Source organism: Pollachius pollachius (assembly GCF_949987615.1).
Source record: "Pollachius pollachius genome assembly, chromosome: 1".
Taxonomy (NCBI): Eukaryota; Metazoa; Chordata; class Actinopteri; order Gadiformes; family Gadidae; genus Pollachius; species Pollachius pollachius.
In genome coordinates, this window is record NC_136934.1 from 22,071,656 (window position 1) to 22,094,774 (window position 23,119).

At 45.2% G+C, this 23,119-nt stretch overlaps 1 protein-coding gene across 2 annotated transcripts; it reads right to left on the reverse strand.

Annotated features, from left to right (window-relative positions):
* Positions 1–1,011: 1,011 nt before the first annotated feature.
* Positions 1,012–22,670, reverse strand: git2a (G protein-coupled receptor kinase interacting ArfGAP 2a). Of its 2 annotated transcripts, XM_079750983.1 has the most exons (21): positions 21,902–22,670; positions 18,631–18,764; positions 16,812–16,924; positions 16,583–16,688; positions 16,339–16,425; positions 15,729–15,859; positions 14,827–14,921; positions 13,983–14,028; positions 12,932–12,983; positions 12,761–12,833; positions 12,380–12,477; positions 12,091–12,202; positions 11,538–11,677; positions 10,985–11,134; positions 8,712–8,987; positions 5,967–6,050; positions 3,193–3,275; positions 2,440–2,637; positions 2,123–2,260; positions 1,525–1,588; positions 1,012–1,260 (listed from the first exon to the last, which is right to left on the reverse strand). In XM_079750983.1, exons 1-21 carry the CDS (start codon positions 21,951–21,953, stop codon positions 1,039–1,041), a joined length of 2,454 nt encoding a protein of 817 aa, XP_079607109.1. In that variant the 5' UTR covers positions 21,954–22,670; the 3' UTR covers positions 1,012–1,038. The 2 variants fall into 2 exon arrangements, with proteins under 2 accessions (XP_079607109.1, XP_079607110.1); XM_079750984.1 differs by lacking the exon at positions 2,123–2,260 and having other exon boundaries at positions 21,902–22,490.
* Positions 22,671–23,119: the final 449 nt, after the last annotated feature.

The following is a 23,119-nucleotide window of genomic DNA, read 5'->3' on the forward strand; positions in this document are numbered from 1 at the left end:
AGTTTATTTAGAAAATATTTTCCTCTGCCGTACTTTAGCTGCATTAAATACATCTCCGGACTAAAGTACAGAGAAGGTCTTTTCTTCATCACATTTACAATTTAAACAACCCCCAATTTGCACAGTTATACAAGTCATTTATTTTATATCCCATAAAGTTGCACATTAAATACAAATCTGTTAGCCACAGAACAGAGCACGACACACTTAAATAAGTTTCAAATATGTTGATGCAAAACCAACACTGCTATAACACACAAGACCACAACATTACAGTGCAGTGTTAAAAACTATAAAGCCCATAATAGCTAAGGAACATTGTAGTCGCTGGCCAAAGACAAACTATGGCTCCTTTCATCCGTCATGTGCACTAATGAGCAACTGAAACATACGATGACCACGTGGAAATAGCTGCACCGAGTGCGTTGTACACACTGTTGGGGCGGAGGGCAGTTGGTTCCGCTCGCCTTGGGCCCGGAGAGAGCTTCCTAACACTTGACGGCAGAATCGGGAGCGATCGTTTTCACTGTGGAACTCCCTCAACTTCCAAGAGTGTTACCGCAACGCGTTCCCTTGGCTTCCCGGTAAACGTATTTGTTATTTCTGTCTGGCATAATCCATGTGAATACTGTATAATTGAGTATGTACATTATGGATTGATTAAATATTATATGAAAAAAAAGTATAAAATGTGCATTCAAATTCCTGTGTTACGGTTTCTTGAGCGTAGTTTGAAGGCTGCTGTAAACACCTTTACCCAAACTAAAGGAAGGTTGCTTTAACCACCTGAGGAGATCAACTTAAAAGCACCTCACATGGAAACAAAGTGGTTGACCTCTGGCTTATCAACGACATTCAGACTTGTTTCAATTAAATGTGAATCTATGGTCGATTCGTAATCTTCAAGTGTAAACAAAACAAAACATGCATATACCACCAAATGAATCTGTACAAAAAGAAAATATTTCCCTTTTTAAAAAAATACATTAAAAAAAGGAGATGCTGTTGGCAGCCTCTAGGGCAGAGCAGGACCACCTCCTAGATGTTGTTCTCCTTGGTGGTGATGGTGACCAGCTGCTTGGCTGCCTTGGCGATGTCGTACGCACACTGGATGACCTGCTGCGTGACCAGCTGCATGTCCTGCCCCGGGGGGCCGGCCCCGCCTTCGGGGGGGCCGGCCCTGCGACACTCCCCCTGCAGACGGCAGGCGCTGGAGGTCAGCAGGCGCAGCGGGCCTCTCACGATCTCCGAGCGGGGCTTCTGGGCGGAGGGGGGAGACCGGGTCAAACAGGAGGCTTGAGGGGCTACCGAAGGCTTTCTAAATGGCTTAAATAAAGCATATTACTGTGCATACAATACTGTTTGATGACTCATAACGATTATATCGTCACCTTATTACCCAGGCTTTTCTGTTTATAGATTTCCCTCTGGCAGTGGCCATCTTAAATTTTCTTCCCATTTTGTTTATGCCACTGAAGTAATAATCTGTTCATTCTTGATGCCTGCGTGTCAGACACAGCTTACCTTGGGGAAAAGGGCGGCCATCTCTGTCACAGCCACATGTATCCTTTCTGAGCAGGGCACGAAGCTGGGGAGAGATGAGGGGCATCAATTAAAACCTCCTTGATGCTCATACAGAGTTATCTTGTTAATTGGGCAATAAAAGGGACCAAACGCATCTACCCTTTAGAACACTCCATGCGCACTAGCTGAGCTCCAGCTCAACAGAGCTACCAAACACACAGTCAAATGTATTACGGGCTGACAAACGATATCCGTAGTGGACTCTTCAGCAATCTCTGCAAATGAACCCAAGCGTGTGAAATTTGCAATTGTAAATGTCAGAAAAATGAAAAATGAAATGTTTAAACAAGTATGGAACGGGATGCTTCACCACGAGCACAAGCACGCACGCAAGCACACGCATGCACGCACACACACACACACACAGACACACACGGGATCCAAGGCAACATGCAGCAACCCCCCGCAGAAGAGAACACGTCCAGCCTGTCATTCATCAGAAGAGAGGGAGAGGAGGAGTGTGAGACAGGAAGTGTGCGGTCGGTTCGGAGAGAGAGGAGAAACTGTGCCTGGGAGGCAGGGACAGAGGCCAGAGTACCAGGAGGCGGGGTCGGGGGAGCGCAGGCTGATTGGCTGCTGCTGCAGGGAGGGCGGGGCCTTGTCGGCCCAGGGCACCAGTGTGCTGAAGCAGCCCAGGCTGTGCCTCAGGCGGCGCGCGCCTTCGCGCTCAGACGGTCTGCTCCCACCACATACAACACAGCACCCGGGTATAAGGACAACCATGAAGGACCGCAACACAAACCAAAGGGCATCATGGTGGGTGGGAGGAAGAGGAGGTGGTAAAAGTAAAAACAGCAAAACTAATGGCCATAGACGAGCAAGATGATGGTGAGGCGTGTGCGTGTGCACGCCGACCTGTGGTGCTTGTTGTCCTGTGCGGCCCTCAGCAGCTCCTGGATGTTCTTGGTGATCTGCTCGGTCTTGCGGATGACGTCCTCAGTGCTGGGCAGACCCAGGTCCGGCTCGGGCTCCGGGGGCGTGTCCAGCTCCGGGATGGAGGAGGCCTCCCCCGGGCGGCCCCCGCTCCTCAGACGCCCCCTCCGGCTCAGACTGCTGCTGCCCCGGGGAGAACAGGAGGGAACAGAACTCAGTGAAGCTCACAGCGCCCGGGGGGGTGGGGGGGGGTGGGGGGGGGTACCGGACAGTCTCCAGTGTCCCACAGCCCTGTTCCGGGGATTAAACCGGCGTGGGAGGGGTCAGAGACAACATCGCGCCGCTCTACTCTGGGACTACTGCTTCACTTGGGAATCTTTTGATTTTAACTTATTTACAATGAGACTTCAAAACTCAGTACAGTGCAGATATTGCTCATGGTAAATAAAGGTCTGTTAGTTCTAGCAAGATAGTGTTTTAATATTTTTTATTGAGTGAAGAAACGTTCTATATAATTGACGGGAAGAGGGGAGCACGGTATTCCGGGAACTACCAACTTTCCTAATGCCCTAAAATTTGTTTGGAAAACGATAAATAAAATCCACTATAAGATTAGAAGAAAAAGGAGTTCAGAAGATGAGTGTAGACGGGGACATGCTGCAGGATTCCATCATTACGTTCAGTTTATACAAATACACATGATTGAGAAGGTTTGCATTTGGGTCAAAGCTTTACCCTGATTCGTCCACGTCGGAGCCGTTGAAAGCGTTGTCATAGTCACCGTCTGGCATACTGCCCAGCTTCTCCATCTTGGAGGCCTAGACACCAGCAGGGGACGGGTTAAACATCACTAGGTCTGGACGGGTCACAACATCACCAGGTTAGAACATCACTAGGTCTGGACGGGTTAAAGGAGACATATTATGGTGTTCTCCCAACAAGTACACATAGTATTTGAGTTCCAGAAAACATGTTTTTGAAGCTGTTTGCTGGAAATAGCTTTAGGAAAAAAAAATCTTGCCTACCGCTATTCCCCTCTGTTTCAGTCCCTTCAGAATGCGCTGTTTCTGGTGTCTGTAGCTTTAATGCAAATGAGCTGCTGCCCATTGACCAATGAGCTGTCAGACTGAACCACAGCATGGAGAAGGGATTGTTACTGTTTGCGGACTCCTGGAGCTTTATATCTATATAATATAATATAATATATAATAATAATAATAATAATAATAATAATAATAATAATAATAATAATATGGGTATTTATATAATATTATATCTAATATCACGGCCAAAAGCTATGTGCGCCTCGGATGATATTATGAATCATAAAGACTGCGTCTGACGTCTGGTACTTCCACAATAAGTATAGCTCGTAGTGGGGGATATCTCGGCCATGGTTGAGAAGAATTGGGGGAAAGGAACTTAGGCGTTGATTCTCTGAAGTCCATGAACCGCGACATGGAGGAAAAAGGGATTGTACTCCGGGAGCTGAGCTGCCGAACTGCCACGAGCTCACCCTCGCCGGACCTGCCAGCTTCGGTGGCAGTTCAGTTCCCGGAGTACACCGCCGGACTGCCGCCTAGTGATGTTTTACCCATCCAGACCTAGTGATGTTTTACCCATCCAGACCTAGCGATGTTGTGACCCGTCCAGACCTAGTGATGTTTAAAGGGACATATTATGAAAACAACACTTTCCCTGGGATGTGGGGTGTTGTTTCTGGTCTCTGGTGCTCCCAAATCCATACAAACTCTGAAAAAAGTCTGAACATGATATTTTGAGTGAGACATGCATTTCTGAGAGTGCATATCTCACTCAAAAAATCATGTACAGACTTTTTTCAAAACAACACCCCAAAACCCAGGAAAAGTGTTGTTTTCATAATATGTCCCTTTAGACATCCCTAGGTCTGGACGGGTCAGAACATCACCAGGTCTGGACGGTCAGAACATCACTAGGTCTGGACGGGTCAGAACATCACTAGGTCTGGACGGGTCAGAACATCACTAAGGTCTAGTTATCAACACAAGTCTGCAAGCATTACATTGTCCAGCAGTAGGAAACCATTCAGTGTATGTATGATCAGAGTATTTTCACATAAAAGCCAAAGCACTGCAGAGCAAGACTCCTCTTCAGCCAGGAATGCAGCCAGGAAGCGAAAAAAAACTAATAATTACAAAGCATCATTGAATATTAGAAAGGTTAGGTGAAGAATTGCATGGAATTATTGTAAAAATCCACAAATGAATGAATTATTTTCAGATGAATAAACCATCTACTACAGTCTACATATATCACATTTTCTATAGTCTATTTTTTTTTTTTTTAGAGCTCCAGATAGTATCGTTTCTAATTCAGGCATGAAAAATGAGGACCCAGGTCTTTGCCAAACTACCTGTGTAGTCTAGTGGGAGAGGGTTGTGCTGGAGCCCGGAACATGTTCAGACTCAGACAAGCATCTCACGAGAGGGTGGGATGAGAGTCCCAACAGCAGGGCAAGCAGCATGTACCAACAGAGCACCACACTGTTTACTTACCCTGTCCAGACAAGGCTGAGCATCTCTCACATATTCCTAGACCTCGTAATCACACCAAGATGCAATACTGCACAGCCTCACACCACAAGACACATAGTTAGGAAGTGAGGGAGAGGAGGCGGGGTTGCAGTAGGCTCAAGGAGCAGAGCATGGCTATATAAATAATCAGAATCCACTGTCACTGCACTGACAAAACCATTTGATGCTGTCGTAATGATGTGAATTACCAATGAACTTAATATATGATGAAAATAATATAGGTTTTGCATAGATGTGAATACCACAAAGCTCTGAATGAGAAGGGCCTGCAGATCTATGTTAGGATGGCCCGCAGCTCTACATTAGGAGGGCCTGAAGCAAAATGTTAGAATGGTGAACTGCTCGATATAAGGAGGGATGACAACTCTACGTTGGGAGGTCCTGCAGCCCTATCTTCAGAGGGCCTGCAGATCTGTTAGGAAGGCCTGCCGCTCTACGTTAGGAGTGCCTGCATCAATATTTTAGGAGGGCCTACAGCTCTATGTTAGGAAGGGCCTGCAGCTGTTAGGAGGGCCTGCAGTTCTATGTTAGGAGGGCCTGCCGTTCTAGGTTAGGAGGGCCTGAATCTCTATCCTAGGAGTGCCTGCATCAATACCTGAGGCCCTGCAGTTCTATGTTAGGAGGGCCTGCAGCTCTATGTTAGGAGGGCCTGCAGCTCAATGTTAGGAGGGCCTGCAGCTCTATGTCTGGAGGGCCTGCAAGTCTGTTAAGAGGGCCTGCAGCTCTATGTTAGTAGGTCCTACAGCTCTATGTTAGGAGTGCCTGCATCAATATGTTAGTAGTTCCTGCAGCTCTGTTAGGAGGGCCTGCAGCTCTATGTTAGGAAGGCCTGCAGCTCTATGTTAGGAGGGCCTGGAGTCTGTTAAGAGGGCCTGCAGATCAGCGGTATGAGGGCCTTCAGCGATCCGCTGGCCAAGTGAGGCGCTACTTAACCTGTGGAGCTCCTTCGTCCTTAGACCAAGACAATGTGGATGGAAATGAGGGGAGGGATGAAGAGGAGGTCACAAAAGCGCCCCTCTGCGTGTAAACAAAGGGGATTCCGGATTTCAAATCAAATGGATCAATCGTGACAAAAGACAAAAAGGAACAATGAGAAGCTTCCATTGGTTATTGTTGAAAAATGAATGAAGATGTTTGTGGCATAGTGGTTGATACTAAAAACTTTTATTAACATGCAGGTTACTTGAACATAATCTGTATCCCTCTGCTCCCAATACAGTTTTTTAGGATGCTTGGCTTGTTGCTTTGACGTAGGTTTTTGACAGAATACCTGAAAACATACATTTTGCTTGAATAAATGCTGTTTATCACAAAAGGATATGGTATAGGTACATGCGTGAGGATGAGGTATAAACAGTAGAACATCAGCAAACAGCACCATGGGTCCGGTCCAGAGAGGCTAGCTGATGTTGCTTAGGACTGAACCAATCTCAAACAGGATTTGCAATAACTCCAGTGTGTTCCCTGGGTCTGATGCTGTCGGTGCGGAGCAGAGCCTCCGAGCCACGTCTGCTCTCCCATAAATGCAGGTGATTACTGCGACACAAACTATATAAACTATGAGATGTAAGAAGGGAGTATTGCAGAGCGGCTCACTAGAGACGATGGAAGGTTACAGAGGAAGGTTAATGTGTGGCTTTGTTTCTATGGGACTGATTGAACCTCTGGTAACCATATGTTGGTAGGAACCAAATTTGACCACCCTTACTGCTATGGTTGAATTATGTACGATACAATGAAACCACACATTCTTAAGGTTAAAATAAAGAACAAAAAAAACACATGAGCAATTTAAGTCCATTGTGCCTGTATATTCCTTCACAAAATAAAAATGACATGGCCGTAAAATATATACATACGAAATTGTACTTGTATAAAATAAATGGCTTAAAAGAAAGATAATAATGGGATGAAATGATCTTGACCAAAAAAAAGGACAGCACTTAAATAGTGTTTCATTGTTAAAACCACATGCAATAGATCAACAGACAGACACGCTCCATTGTGTACGGGTGGATCATGTTGTGACCCACACTAGCAGGTAAACACATGTTTGACGCAGAGCGCATGTTGGTCCTAAACGAGAAATGTTCAACTAGAGAAGGGGGATTGGTAGCCGTTTTATATGACACTCCCCAGCACTTTGCACACTAGCAAATGCTAAGCCACCAAGGTATGATAGGAAGTGGGTCAAATTATCTTTTTGCCTTTAAAGTGCCAATCTCGAAGATCTGTTTCGCTTCCTTTGGTGGAACTTATACATTAAATAAAAATGTACACTGGGACACACGAAGTGAGTTGAAGAGAGAGTCTGCTGCGGTAGCTCTGCCAAGCCCTCTCTGGTGACCAACACTGCTAGGGGTTGGAAAACGCACAACTACCTGGGCCCTGCTGGAGAGTTGAGTGTATTGCAAGAATGTCACCATCAGCACCAAGGTGCTAACATCACCCAATCACAATTGTGTAACCTCATTCGATGATAGTGACTTAACTGAGATTGATTTAAATGAGTCTTTTTAAGAGATCCAAACCGTTTTTCAGTCAGTTGGTTTACTGGCAGTGCTAGCAGAGACCCTACGGGTGAAGAGCCGGCGGCAAAGTGGGTGATGGGAGAACGTGTCACTCACTGTGATCTGCCTGAGATTCTTCTACAGAACGTCCCCCAGGGCATTCATTAGGGCTCCGAAAGCTCAGCCACAATTGTCCTACCACGTTACGCCAATGTGACTTAACACACATTTACTTGAAAATCTAGAGATTACTTAAAGTAATAGTATCATAACAATAATATATAGTGGTATGCATACGTCTTTTTCCTTTTTTCATTTTTTTTGTGCATGAATCCCCTTCAAATATGTCCTAAAAGGGGGTTTGGAGTGCCCAGAGAGCTAGACGAGAGAGGCTGAGAAGAAAACATGAAGATGCAGCTTGTGAATGGAGAGGTCAACTATACAGTCCGGTCTGGTGCTTATTCCCATGATGCATTGCTGTCCCCCAGATCCTTACCTAGACCATAACCACAACCCATCTTTACACCATAGTGTTATGATTGTTTAACCATAGTTACACAAATTTTACTTTAGATTAATGTGGTGAAGTCTGATAGCAGACAAGCTTAAATCTCAGGAAACTTAAATCTCAAAAACCTCTTTCTTTCGCTACATATTTGTTTCGACCAATCAAATTGCTGGAGGCAGCGATCTGTAAGAGCTTCATCGGCTGACAGCAAACACAAACTCAGCTGGCACTAGGAAACAGTTCCCAATCATGGGAAGACATCCTCAAACGCTCTGTCCATACACCAATGTTATTGGAAAAGTGTCGAGAAAAGGTCTCAAATCAACACCATGAAGACTGGCTACTGTATAATATCTTTCAGAAAGCTTGATCCACTCTCAGGAACGAAACTGGAAACAAGACTAAACTCCGTCCCTTGCCGTTTTTTGATTTCCTGTGCCGTCACCCCCAGAAGTTATCCGATGACATACTAAAACTGCTGGTTCAGAGATCCTCTTTAACCCTTTTTAAGTCTTTTTTAAACTGACATGGGAGTAACCACCAGACACAACCGTATAGTTGCACTGCAATAGGAGGTGAGGAGGGGATGATGGCGGTAGAAGAGGGTGGGGGGATGTGGGAGAAGGAGGCAGGCGTGCATGGGGAGGGGGTCTTACTTACATGAGGAGGGAAGGGAGTCAGGGAGGGGTGTGGCTCCTCTGGGTAGGGACACTCCCCCTTGGAGAGGTAGGGTTTTAGGGCCGAGCCGGTCTCGTACATAGACATGGGCCTGCTGCTGCTGAGGCTGCTGGTGCTGCTGACCCGAGCCGACTGCCGGCGCTTGGGGCCTGAGGAGGGGCCCGAGTAGGAGGGGTCGGGCTGGTCGGCAGGGGCCTGATAGATACTGGCCGGGCCCTGCCGCCTCAGGGAAGAGTTCTCGCTTTGCAGAGATTGCAGCTGAAAAGAGACGGGGGGGAGGAGGGGGAGGCAAGCCGTTGAGAAGAGGAGCGCAGGAAAGCAAAGCGAGCTAGGAGCGGTCGAGGACGACCACGTGAAAACGTTCACCAGGTCGGTAATACTTTGTGATGGAGGGATCTTCCATGATTCTTTGAGGAGAGGTTTACGCTAAAGGGTTGACCGGATACGGCTAACAGCATATTCAAAATAAACCAAAAGCTCAAACCATAACCTCAGGGACACCACCATCTGTTCACCAACACCAGTAATAACGAATGACCGATCGGTGCAAATGACCGATTGGGCCAATCATGAACAGCGATTGGAATAGCCTGTGATTGGTGGAGCCCTTCAGGTTTGGCCCCTAGGGTTTGTTTATAATGTGGAAAAGCCCCAAGGTTAGCAGTTGGGGGGAGCAAACGTTAACGTTGCCATCACACACTGGAGAATGTCAGGTGAGAAACTACAAGTTTGTGTTATTACTAGAAAGGTTCCCAATAGCTATTAGAAACGGATAAACACATAATTCAAATATTCTCCAAATTAGTACTTTCATGTGCTTTGAAAATAAAGCAGATGGACATTATGTTTTACATTTCAGTAGTCGGAGCGAATAGGACTTTTGGATTAGAATCAGTACGACTGGAGTCTGAGTCCAGAGATAACACAAACTCAGTTTCAGGGGCCAAGGCAGGGGTACAGTCGTATAGGTTGTAGCGCATGCAAGCCGCAGGTAGAGTCGTAGACCGCACCAGAAAATACTAATGTCTATTGGATTCCATTGGTGAATTCCTGATGCTCCTTACCAATCACATCTATGGGATTTAGAATGTTGTTCTAATATATAAATAAATACTAAATACATGCACGGCCATGAAGCCATGGCTGTTCTGTTTCTGTGGTCAATCCGCAAATCTGGCACTAAAGTTAAATGGTTAAATTAATCCAAGTCCTTAGCTTAACAGCATAGCAAGGACTTCGGTCACCCATTCCATGTTTTCAAATGGCTTCCTCAACACATTTATACTAAAAGGGTCATTGGAGTTTCCTTGTCTCGTTTGATTATGAAATCAAGACACTGCTGGCTAACAGTTGCGTCTCAAGGTAGGACTTATCTTCAGTCATCGGGTAGGACCCACAGCCATGTCACATTATCTAGGTCCACTACAGTGAGGCTTGTACCAACACAGAGATCACAGATGTGAAAAAACAAAATGGAACTGCACATTACACCGAAACCATGAAAACAGCTTTGTTGTTTGAAGAGAGTGGAAATAATACAAATACAATAAAAGAAAAAAAAAAGGGTGGCTTGAAAGACATTTTTCCCACCTATAATAAGCAATTACACTTTAGCAAATTAAAGGGTACACATAGTTACGCAGAATCTCTACCAAAACGATAAATATATATATTTATATATCCAGCGCAAAAAGTATAAGGTACATAAACTGTTCTATACAACTTTGTTGCAGCCAGAGCAGATCATTGTATACAACCACAGACCACATTGTGCAAAAGCATTCTGCCAACAACAGCTTACAAACACTCTGACCACATCGTACGTCGTAACAAGATAAATCAAGTCAAGCAAGACTCTGAGAGTACAAATGAACACAAATTCAACACAACACAACAACACTTTGTGTTACGTTTCCTACACACAATTTCGCGAGCAAGCATGTTTGTAGATCACTTCTTAGCACTTGATCATTATAACATGCATGTTAGTAACACAAGAGCAAGCCTCTTTACACTAAACTCAGGTTATTTGGTATGATTTCTTTGGAGTGGGACATGCAGGCCGAAACAGGGAGGGGCCAGAGCAGCCTCACACTGGAAGAGGAAACGGAACTCATGGCCTCACCCTCCGTCCGACCGATCGCTCAGAACCAGTGGTCGAGGCACTCCCCTCATCCAGTGTTAGTGGTGTTACTGGTGGATGCCGGCGGTTACTGGTGGAATGCCTGCGGTTACTGGTGCAGTTCAGATGGTACCTTTTTCTGCATGAGCCGCAGCTCATCGCTCAGGTTTGTGTTGACTCTCATCAGCTGCTGGATCTTGGCCTCGGAGAGACACAGCGCGTTCTTCACTTCCTGGAACTCCTGCATGCTGATTGGTCCGTCGGAGAGGTCAGAGTCCAGGCTCTGTTGCACAGGGGTTAATCTCTTTAAGAAAGACACTTTCAACATGGATGTTCAACAGTACTGCAATGGAGTTGGACTCTCTTGGACTGTACCGAGTATCTCAATTTGAGCCCTTTCATACAAACGTTCATCTGTACAGTTTCAGAAGACAATGATTCCCGTTCATTCAAGTTGTTCTTTACCACAGTTCTAGTCTCAAAAGACTCCACGCCCCTCGCCCTAGTAGTGGATGACACACACACACACACAAACACACACACCCACGGTGTCTATATAAGTTCAATGAATTATCTTTGTGATAATGGGATTGAACTAAGCAGTGTTATTGATGTGATTCATGGTCGAACCACATGCTATGCTATTAGGTGAGCGGGGGAACTAGCCTGGGGAGCTAGCGGGCTACCTTGGTGCGGTCATCCTTGGCCGAGTGCTCCGCGTCCGTGTCCTCGTCGGACGCCACGCTGTCGTAGTCGGGCTGGTCGGCGTCCGGACCCTCACTGCTGGAACCCATCCTCATGCCCCGCTTCAGCAGCTCCACGCTGCCTGCACAGCAAACCGCCCGTCAGCACGTGTGTGTGTGTGTGTGTGTGTGTGTGTGTGTGTGTGTGTGTGTGTGTGTGTGTGTGTGTGTGTGTGTGTTTGTGTGTGTGTGTATGTGTATGTATGTGTGTGTGAGTGTGTGTGAATCTGTATGGACGATTATTTATTTATTTATTTTCGATTTATATGAATATCGGAATTGTTTTGCTTCCGCAAAATTGATATTTTCAGGGTGACAAAAACAAAAGAATTGAGCTCATTGAATTGCTCAGGGACACCTCGACACTCAGCAAGGAGGTGTCCCTGAGCATGATGACTGCTCACCTTCCGGTTCCAGCTTCACCTGCTTTGCCTCCTGAGCTCCTGCCGCCCCAACCCTGGCAGCACGCTGTGGCGAGGCCCCTCCCCCTACTCACCCTTCGGACTGACGACGGCGTTCCCCTGCTGCCTGCGCTTGGCGTCGCTGAGGATGTCGATGACCAGCGTTGCAAACTCGTGAGCGTTGAACCTGGCCAGCTTCTGGCGTCCCTGTGAGAAGAGAACACAGGACATCAGCTCCACGCCCTAACACCAGCCACCCACCCATCCAAGAGACCCGGATACCATGATGACATAGCGACCCCATGACAAGGCGCATGTGTGTGTGCGCGGCACGGCGGACGGTGGAGCGTGTGAGCGCGGCGTGGAGGCGGCGGCCCGGCTTGCCTGGTTGCGTGTGGAGGAGTACTCAGGGTTTACTGGAAGGAAGGGCACCACGGTGGTCTCAGTCACCAGAGTGCTGTGGTTCTGTGTGGCTAACCACACTGCAGACAGGGGGAAGATTGCACAGCATTCAGGCCCCGGTCAATACCCCATTAGTTGCACTTTAAAATGACCCTTAGCGGTCCAGTAGCGGAGTACATTAAGGGGTACCTGCAAAGACACAGCCTCACACTCTCATTAGCTCATAAACTCAAATGGAATTATTCCACTTTCACCAGAGATGGCGCTGTCCCCCCCTCCCCCCAGTCTGATTTGTGCATTTCAAACATGCCTGACATGATAACACAATAATGAGTTAATAAGGTCACAACAATAATAATTTACCTGCGTCGGTCTCTCTTCGATCCACTTCATCGTAAACATCCATGGCCAACTCCTCAAATAAATGATTGCTCAGCTGGATGAAAAAGAAATCTAGTCAGGTGAGGACTTTGAAATGTACATGATATCATAGAGATATACATTTTGTTGTAGAGATGGTAGAATGATACGTACAGACTGCAGTTTTCTTTTGGCTGCTTTCGCCAGCTCTGATAAATCTAAACTGCTACAGAAAGGAGAAAACATTATCTTAAGCATAATGCAAGTGGAAGGTAAGCCCAATGTAATTAAATGTTTTCAATTCATACTTACATGTTTCTATTCATCAAGAGAGCAATACAAAAAATATCGAACACAGGATAGGGAATTAAGGTGAAAATTGCAGACACATTCCTAACAACAACTAGTCTACAATAAGACAGGGTGCAACATGTTCTCCATCGGAAAAATGACCAGTGAATTTTGAAATGGGACCAGCAATCTTAATAGATTAACATTATTTTGGTGGCTGGTGGTTGAAGCAAATCTACCAGCCAATTGATGGTGCTAATTTTTAGGCTGATTAGAATATAAATGCCTTGATTAGCTGCCTCTTCTTAAACATAATGTGAGCAAGCATAACAAGGCAAACCAATGGCAGCTAGCATAAACAACTGCACAGTGCTCCAACTCTCATCTATTTAAGACGATTCAAAACAATTTTATTTTTTATACATTCCCAGGTACACCCTGGGATTACATCATTACATGCCATCTATTTCAGGATCAAGATAGATGGGATGTAAGGGTTATGGTTATGGTTAGGGTTAGGAAGTCATTACGAAAAGTAAATCTTTGTTTTTTAAGCCTTGTTGAATGGATATAGAATATATGCATGCAGGAGTTTGATTAAAACAAATGAGATCACAAGAGATCATGTTACAGAGAAACTACCTTGCACACTCTGACACTCTGGTCAGAGTTGTTGAAACAAACGATGACAAATAAAAACCACGCAGACAGTAGCAACTTTGTCTTAAAGCCAGGTGATTTGTTATGATTACTAATAAAACTATAGTCATTGGTCGGCAGACCAGATTGAAGGGAGAGCATGAATCCCTTAGTAAATCGAGTGGCTGGCTAGCCTTCATTCATATGCATTCAGTAATGTGCATTACTTTAAACAAAATCTAAAAAGCGCATTGAAAGGTTAATTAGTGGAGCTTTAAAAGATGCTGCTTCTTACCTGTCAGCCATCTGTGGAACTATGAAGTGCTGCCCAGTTTTATGATCTGAAAAACAAACAACAACCATGACTTAGATACCTTCAGACACTTTCTAATAGAATAAGGACTAAATCCATACATTTCTGATGGCAACAAAACAATCAGAGTGCTTTTCCCCTCCTCCTGTCAGAGACAGAAGGAGAGTAAATAGTGGCTCTAGCCGTTAAGGTCTTCTGATGTCTTCCATTGAGGTAGTGAGTTATTGGTTATAGTCACTTGTCTGCCATGCACATGGATTTAATGGTGTACAATAATCTTTAAAGGGTTGTTAAAGGGTAGGTAAAGCCCAAAATATATATTTTTTAAGTTGACAACTTTTCTGTTTCGGTCTTAAGACGTGTTGTTGACAAAATCTGTGTGAAAATGCAGACATGGGAAATTCCCTGTAAATACAAGAAGTTGGCCACTTCTGTGAAATGCCTCTCCAGAGTGGTAGTTCGCTATGGGCACCCATGTGACGTGGGTACTGACAATACCACACTCCTATGAAACCTAAAGGGTCCGTTTTTTCTAACACTTTATTCTTTCCAGAAACAAATGATCTCCTGGGCGGAAGTAGCAGTGCTTTTCCTGGGGGTAACCTGCCTTCAAAGTGGGAGAGCATGTGATGTAAAGAGCAGCGGTATGCCTGTCTTTACCACCAGTTATGAATGAAAAGGTGTCATTTGAACGCTCATCTAGTACTCGTAAGGGACTTTTTTTTTCATATGGACACGGAGAATTCCAATTCATTCATTCGTTCATTGGTTGGTCCGGAGTGCATTCATAATGTTGCCATGTTTGAACAGCGCAGTCCTGGCTCACCTGGTCTCCGTCCACACAGGTAGAAGGCCAGGCGGTCCGTAAGCTCGTATTGGATCTCCACCAGCCGTTCAGACAGCTCCTGGTGGCCCGCCTCCCTGAAAACACACCCACACACTCCGCAGTTCAGCGGGAGAACAGCGATACCTCATCCCAGGGGCCCTGGTCCCCGAGGGCGGCCATCTTAGTTCTAAGCACTAGTCGGCCCATCATCTCTAAACAGCAGGACAAAAGCATCCACTTATTTATGCACACACACACACACACACACACACACACACACACACACACACACACACACACACACACACACACACACACACACACACACACACTCAGACACACACAAACACATGACACACGGACAAAACGTGTAACTCCATAGCCGCTTCAACGGAAGTGGCTATGGAGAAGCAAATGCTAACCAGCAAAGTCCACTTCTGGACACACGATGATGAATTCACAAGCACTAACATGTTTTACTTTCAAAAGAAAATGGTCACGCTGTTATGAAAAAGCCCAAATTGTTATGTTTACAGTAGACTTTATTTAAGAATAAATAAAACCAAAAATATGTAATATTAACATTAGTTTTTGCCGTCTGCTGAAATTGTGGTGCTGGGCTAATTAAACAGCGGTGGTGCTGCTACAGCCACATCTGATAAAGGGCCGATAAAATGTTCAGCCCAAACAGGAAATCGCATCACATGAAACCTAAAAAAATAAAAAGCAACTCATGGTGAGATGAGCTATCCTTTGCAGGTTTGGTAGAAGAAAAGATAATAAGACGGTACATTATCAGCCCCAGACGGGGTCTTTGGGGACATTGAGCTGGACTTTCATTAAACCTCCCAAAAGCTAAGATTCAAGTGTAAGCAGTGTGGTATCAAACGTTGGTCGCAGACCTGGCGTAGTCCACGGGGGTTTTGCCGGTGGTGTCTGGGGCCCCGGGGTCGGCTCCGTACACCGTCAGCAGCTCCGCCTGGGAGACCTGGCCCGCCTTGGCGGCCACATGCAGCGGGGTGTTGCCCTTCTCCTGGAGCACAGACAGGCAGTGCAAACGCATCACAGCTCAGGGCTCAGCAGACGTCCAGACAGAGACACACACAACTCCACATACAGACGAGGAACTGCGCTGTGGTCTCACACGTTATTTTTTTAATGCATTCAGGTTAGCTCAGCATCATGTGTTGCTGTACTTAAAATTACTTTTGTTGTAGAATGGAGTAGTGGTCGCATCATGTACCCTCATCGTCAACATCATCCGACGTACATAATAAATAATTTTGTTATTTGTTTGGGGCCTTTCAGGTCACTAGTGGTCACCTTACCATGCAGAAAACATCAGAAAACAATGACAATAGCTGAAATCGATAAATAGATCGAAGATAGAAGAAAATGACATACAACATTGTATTTTGTTTGCATCAACCAGGAGAACTTCTTCTGGCGACTGCAAGTGGCATGAATTGTGTATATCAATATTTCTGTGGTGGGCTGTGAAGCGGGACTCACTGGGTGGAAGAAGTTGGCCTGCGCCCCCAAAGACAGCAGTCGGAGGCAGGTCTCCAGGTTCCCCGTGCGCACGCTGGAGTGGAGTTGCTGGAGGAAAGGAGCTCGGAATGAACCCAGCCAACTGACTGACTCTTTAAAAGGCACACACAACCTCACATTTACGCACACACACAATCTCACGTGTGCGCACACAATCTCAAGTGTAAACACACACACACACACACATTATATGTTCTCTCCTAACCTTGCTTAAATCCTTGGCGGTGAAGCTGTCATCGTCTCTGCAGGGCATGCGATGTACAAACGCCAGCATTTGATACTTGGCCTTGATGAACTCTGTTTTGTTTGGACTTTCCACGTATAAAATCACGACAAAAAACAAACAAACATACAAACAAACAAAGGATCAGAGGGTGAATGAGAGCAGGTCCAGGGCGTGTACATGACGATGCACGGTGCTCCGTGGGACTCACTGCAGTCGGTCCTGAGGCCCTGCCTTGCGCCTGCCGCTCAGCACGGACGCGGGGTCCAGCAGCGAGTGTTCCCATATCGAGTTGGCCCCGTTGCTGTACAGCGTCTGGACCATCTGTCCACAAATATGAGCCCACAGTCAAAATAAGCAACGCGTGGCTATATGCACACAGTGAAGTGTGAGAGGCATGAGGCCCCTTCTTGCTACTGCTTTTAGATCGGATGAACAGACTTCACACCGGACAACTGTTTATTCAAATACAACATGCCTGTGCGGGGGCGTTAGCTCGTAGATCGGTCTCTGAGCTGATTCAGGGGCCTGTTTGTGTGTTCCTTACCTGTAGCTGTTAGGGGGGGCAATGTGTGCTTGTTAGCTGAGTCGGGGGCAGTGTTGGGGGTAACAATATTACTTTTTTGGGTAACGAAGTAAAGTAACACATTACATTTAAAATATCGGTAACTACACTACTTTACTACACTATAGTAACGTGCTTTCCTGCGTTACCCAAGCCTTGTTTGCCTGGGTGTAAATTCCTGATCTGTTGTGGTGCGTGCATGCGTGCTGCCTGTGTGTCTGCAGCGCCTGCTTGCCTCGGCACATTGCCATAGCGATCAATTTGAGTGACGTAGCTGTTAGTGGGAAGGTGTATTCAATTGTCGGAGCGCAGAGTAGGAGACACAGAAAGACCGGCTGGTTGCAGGCTTCATTGTAGAAGACATGCTTCCCCTGTCAACTATTGAATTGCCCAGATTTACAAAAATACTAGATAAAATACCCGCGACTCGCAAGCCAACATCCAACAGGAAAACATTTTCCCATTACCTGAACAAGTGTTATACCGACATGGAATCGAAGCTCAAAATAATTTTTGAGTCCTCCCTGGATCATGTGTCCAACACCGCGGACATTTGGTCCGCCAACAACAAAAGTTACTTAGGAATGACTGCACTGGATAGACAGCATTACTTTAAAACTTGAGAAGGCTGCTCTTGCCTGCAAGAGGGTTAGAGGAAGACACACCTACGATGTCATAGCTTGCGAAACAGAATCAGGTTCATTCAGCCTTTGGACCACATAAAGTAACAGTGCATGTCACCACCGCTTAAGTGCATTTCTGTTTTAATTGTACGGAATAAAGAGACCTTTTTATATTTTTCATTGAACACTTAATTTTTGTTATTTTGTTTCCTAAAGCCTGTGTTTTGAAACTTGTGTGTTGCTACTGATTGACCTCACCATAGCCTTCTTTATCATGTTGTTTGTGGATTTTACAGTGAGGCATTTCGTTGTGCATACAGGGATATTGTTCTTTCATCTTTTTCATTCGGGCCTGGTTAGTACTTTTACACTCTCCACCTCAAGCTGGTGTGTGGTCAGCGTTCTGGCGCAGATTGGCTGCCGTGCATCACCCAAGTGGGTGCTATACACTGGTGGTGGTTAGTGAGGTTCCCCCTTCATTGTAAAGCGTCTTTGAGTGTCTTGAAAAGCGCTATATAAATTCAATCCATTATTATTATTTCATATGGTTTTATATGCTATTTTGTATTGATTTATACAATAAACACTAAGTGATGATAGGGCTATGATGTTTGTCCATGTATCTACAGTAAATTAAGAAACTGGAAAGTAAAGTAATAAGTAGTGAAGTTACTTTTTAAATGCAGTAACTAGTAAAGTAATCTAATGATCTAATTTGCAGAAGTAACTAATTACTTTTTTTAAGTAACTACCCCAACACTGGTCAAGGGCCAGGATGCATAGCTAACTATGTGCATTTGTGTTTGCACGTTTGTGTGCACTCCGCTGTGTGTGTGTCTTACCTGCAGCTGATTGGGGGGCCAGGGTGTGTGTGTCAGGTGTCGGACCTGGGAGCTGTGTCTCCCCAGACTCCGGTGGACGCTACAGCACTCGTCACAAATCAACACTCCCCTGTTGACCGATGCCCAGCGGGGGTCTACAATAGAGAACAACACTGCTGATGAGTACAGGTGACCTTCTCTCGTCTAAATACACACTCTTCTCCATTAATAATTAATAGGCAGGGCAGTGTATCCAACAACAATTTATCCAAGCACAGCAAAGAATTTTTGTGAATAAACAAATTTAACATTAAATATAGGAACTACCTTTTGAAACCAATAGCTATTGAGCATATATAATGTTTGACATTCCCCAGGCTGCTGTCAGTGTGGAGATAACTTGGCACACTTGACTTTATATAATTAGGTATCAATATGACTCACCTGCTCTAAGCTCCTCTTAATTCACCTAAACTAGCTGCATCTTGTTTTCATTATGGGAAACAGCAGTGATAGGTCTCTATGGGCTTCAGTGGACTAACTGTCTTACCACAGACATCATCTGTGGTTCACTGTCACACACACACACACACACACGTACAAACACACACACAAGCACACGCACGCACACAAGATTTGCATCTGATCAGCGAACTGCACCAGTAGGCCGGGGAAGCAAAGTGTAAAGGAGAAGTGAAGAAACATTTCATAGGCTGCATGTTGGTTTCAAAAGGCGTAAAAAAATACCCTTCTCCCTGTAACCCAAAAAGTAACAGCTTCCTCTTTCCAAAAGTGAGAGCTGGCTAGAAGTTCAGCGTAAAAATCCAGATCGTGTGTTGTCCCTGAAACTAAATCTGCAATAGCTAAATGCCAACTGTCAGCTGGAATCAATATCAAAATACTGGGGATTAATGGGGATAATGTGCTGCCATTAAATCCCACACCCAAGACTTGGTTTGTGGGCGGCCTGGAAGTAAAATGCCAGAGATAGACACAAGACAATCCATGACCCCGAGACCCTGTGAAGTTCTTGGAGACAGCGGAGGTGTGGCCCAACTCCACACAGCTGCGCATGCCGCCGGTCAGATGCTACGTAGCGCCAGGTGCAGGAAAGTCTACTAGTGGCTCCACTTGGCAGTCCACTGGGAAGTCCACCGCCACCGCAAGCTGGCTGTGTGCCTATCCCCCTCCCCCCGGTCCCCCAGAAAGGCTTCTGTATTAATATCACGTCTTGTATCTCTAAATATATTCACACCCAACCCCACAACTGGTGAGGCTTGAGGCCGGATGGTCATCTAGACAAAAAAACAGAGCTAGGGGAGCAACGGTACTATGATACTAGTGATCGACCGATATATCGGCCGGCCGATATTATCGGCCGATATATCCGTTTTTTACTTGTATCGGTATCGGTCGATATTTTTTTCAGTATCGGCCAATTTATTTTTATTTTTTGGCGTGATTTACAGACAGTTCAATAAATGTTGTTTTTTTTAATTGAGACATTGTAACATTTGTTATCATCATTGTGTCATTTTTAGGATGTAAATTGAGGGAGGCTTAGCTTGGAAATCCAGACCCACATCTAGAAAGCTGTAGGGTCTGGCAACGAGTAATGAAAATGGCCCAACTCGAGGGGCAGCACCAAGCAGGCATTTGAAAATATCACTGGATAACACACATTGGATAACACTATGACCAATCAGAAGAATACAAGGGGTGACTTATCCAGATCAGTGGAGCTAACCAATAGATAAGACTTGCCGTATCCGGTCGGTAAAACAGCAACGCTTTTGGCCCGCCTATATTGATACATCGATGTGATTGATTAATGTTCTGGGCCAGGGAAGGCCCAGAATATACACAAGTATATTGCTCGTTCCCAGAGTGACTCGCTGAGCAAATTCAAATTGTGCTCTCGCGAGAACTCTGGATTTCCAGGGTAGTATCGGCTCCAAATATCGGCTCAAGATAATCGGTATCGGCGTATCGGATATCGGCTAAGGCTGATGAAAAAAAATCGGTATCGGTCCTAAAAAATCGGTATCGTTCGATCCCTATATGATACCATCATGCATATTGCAGCCTTGTTATTGGAAGTAGACTGGACAACCACTGGTAAAGCTGTCATCCAATAACACAATTGTCATTGAAGTTACATAAGCCTTTGGTCTATGCCCATTGAAATGTTCACCTTAGCCCAGAAAGATTAGGCATGAAATAAGATTGCCTTACAACAGACAAGAAGTGGCGCCGCATGCATTCAAAGGATCCAGCAAATTCACACAGCATCCTGTTGTGTTTCCGGTGCTTGTTGAAAGACTTCGCGCCACGACTTGACCCAATTTATCCAGAGCAATGCAACAACTTTACCTCAAACAAACCGTCAACAACGAAGAAGACGCATGTGTGAATGGACTCATTGTGTCCCTTTGTACTTTGTACACTACACTGCCTCCATGAAGAGATGCACAGGCCTACGGCCGTGAATGAACAGTCAGTGCCACTCAGTACCAGCAGCCAAGTCTCCACAAGCAAATGTAGTAATGCTGGTCTCATCATTCCTACTCCCTCCCCGTTTGGCAATGGAAGCCACGAAATATGACTCAATACACCATCTTGTGCCATCTATGCATTTTAAAAAGCCGTCCTTAATTATTATTTTTTTTAACAATGTGCAATGTGTTTCCAACAAAACACTTGTTGGTTGGGCGGAATCAACATTGTTGAAAAGGTTCCTCTAAATGTAAGACCGTACACTGACATCATTATGAAAGCATTTGACAAATTTCTCTGCTTGTACAAGCCATATCAAATAGGAGCACATCGTGAATACCTACTGAGTGATAAGACCAATGACCACTAGAACGTCCAGGCTGTCAGACTAGAATCCACAGGCGGGCATCCCATTCAGGGGCACACTCAGCAGGCCCCTTCAACGAGACCTACTTCTGTCCTGTCAAACCAACCAGATAAATAACCAGGCGAGATGCATACGCACTAGAACTGAAGCAAAAGTGTACGAGGTGATTAAAAATCACCTCATACATCCCAGACAGACATCTGCAAAGTTACAACAAAACTAACGTGCCTTTTCATTGGATATTCAAATTTAAACTAATAGAGATTAACTAGAAAAACCAACTGAGCTATGCTGTATGCTGTTGTAATGTGATATGGTTATACACCAGATAACGAAGAACTGATTAATTAGCCAAGGCCAAATGACATGTTAGGTTCAAGTTTAAAAGCAATGCCCGTGAGGGTGGATGAAGTTGTAGCAGACGCTTACCTGGAGCACTGCAATCAGCACAGACGTCCGTATTGCGGACTCGTTTGGACATGGTGGTGCTGCGCTCAGGACGACGGCTTTGTGATCAATGTAAGGAATGGGTCGCTCCGTCTGCCTCGCTAGTCATTGATATCCTTGTGAAGAAGGATACCTTCCGCGTTAGCCGCCGTTAGCTAATTGCGTGTAGTCTGTGAACGACCTACTTCTCAAGCTGATGACAACCTTGTATTCAACCGCTCAGGTTTCCGTCTAAACAGTGATGGTCGGCGGTATCGCGGTTCACACGTCTCTATTGTCCAAGCGCCAAATTGGCTAATTTAGCCTCAAGGGTCAACCTTTTCATGGTAGTTGGTTTCCTAGGCTCTTTGCGGCACCACCACACCGCGGAGACATAGCATTGGCTACTACTACCAGGCTGGCAGCAGCTGTGACTTGTGTCATAAGCCCGCTCCACGCAGCCGTGCTGGGGGTAGCTCGTCGGATCCGATTTATAATGGCTCCGATTATTCAAACGATGTGGTGTTTTATTTTGTACATTCGTGGTGGATCAGTCGCTCTGTGTGCATCAGACCGAAAACAGCACCCAATTGTGAAGTGTTTGGGTTATTGGGTTGTTATAGCAAAATACGGTTGGTCAACCACTCCTCTGGTCAACCACTCCTCTGGTCTAGCCACTAGCCAGTATATATAATGCATATTTAATGTATGTCGTCCCGTTATATGATCAAGACTACTTCCGTGTGGATCTATGTCGCAGAGAATGCGTAAAACGTACAATTGAAACGTCGTACAGGAAATATTATTGCTGTGATATTTGCTGCTTGCAAAGTGGAATGTACCACGTTATGTGACGTTGTGTATAGACACATCATATACATTTTTATTTATCACATCGTTGTTGTATGACATCCTCAAAGGGCTCATATATCATTAGTTTGTTGTCTGTATTAAATTGATATATTGATACAGTTGGTTTATATCAGATGTTATCAGGACAAAAGTTAAGTTCTCGGACGGTGCACCCCCGTTTGTTTTTGAATGGTTGGTTCTACCTTTGGACCTTACTATTCGCTGCCCTACATGGAAATAATAGTATTGATAAAATGTCGTTAAAATGTATAACAAGATATAGGATTCCCCTTTTTTATTGCCTCATCTTTTATAAATAGTAAACTTATAAGTAGCCATGGAAAGGGGTTTTGATTAACTGACAGTTCT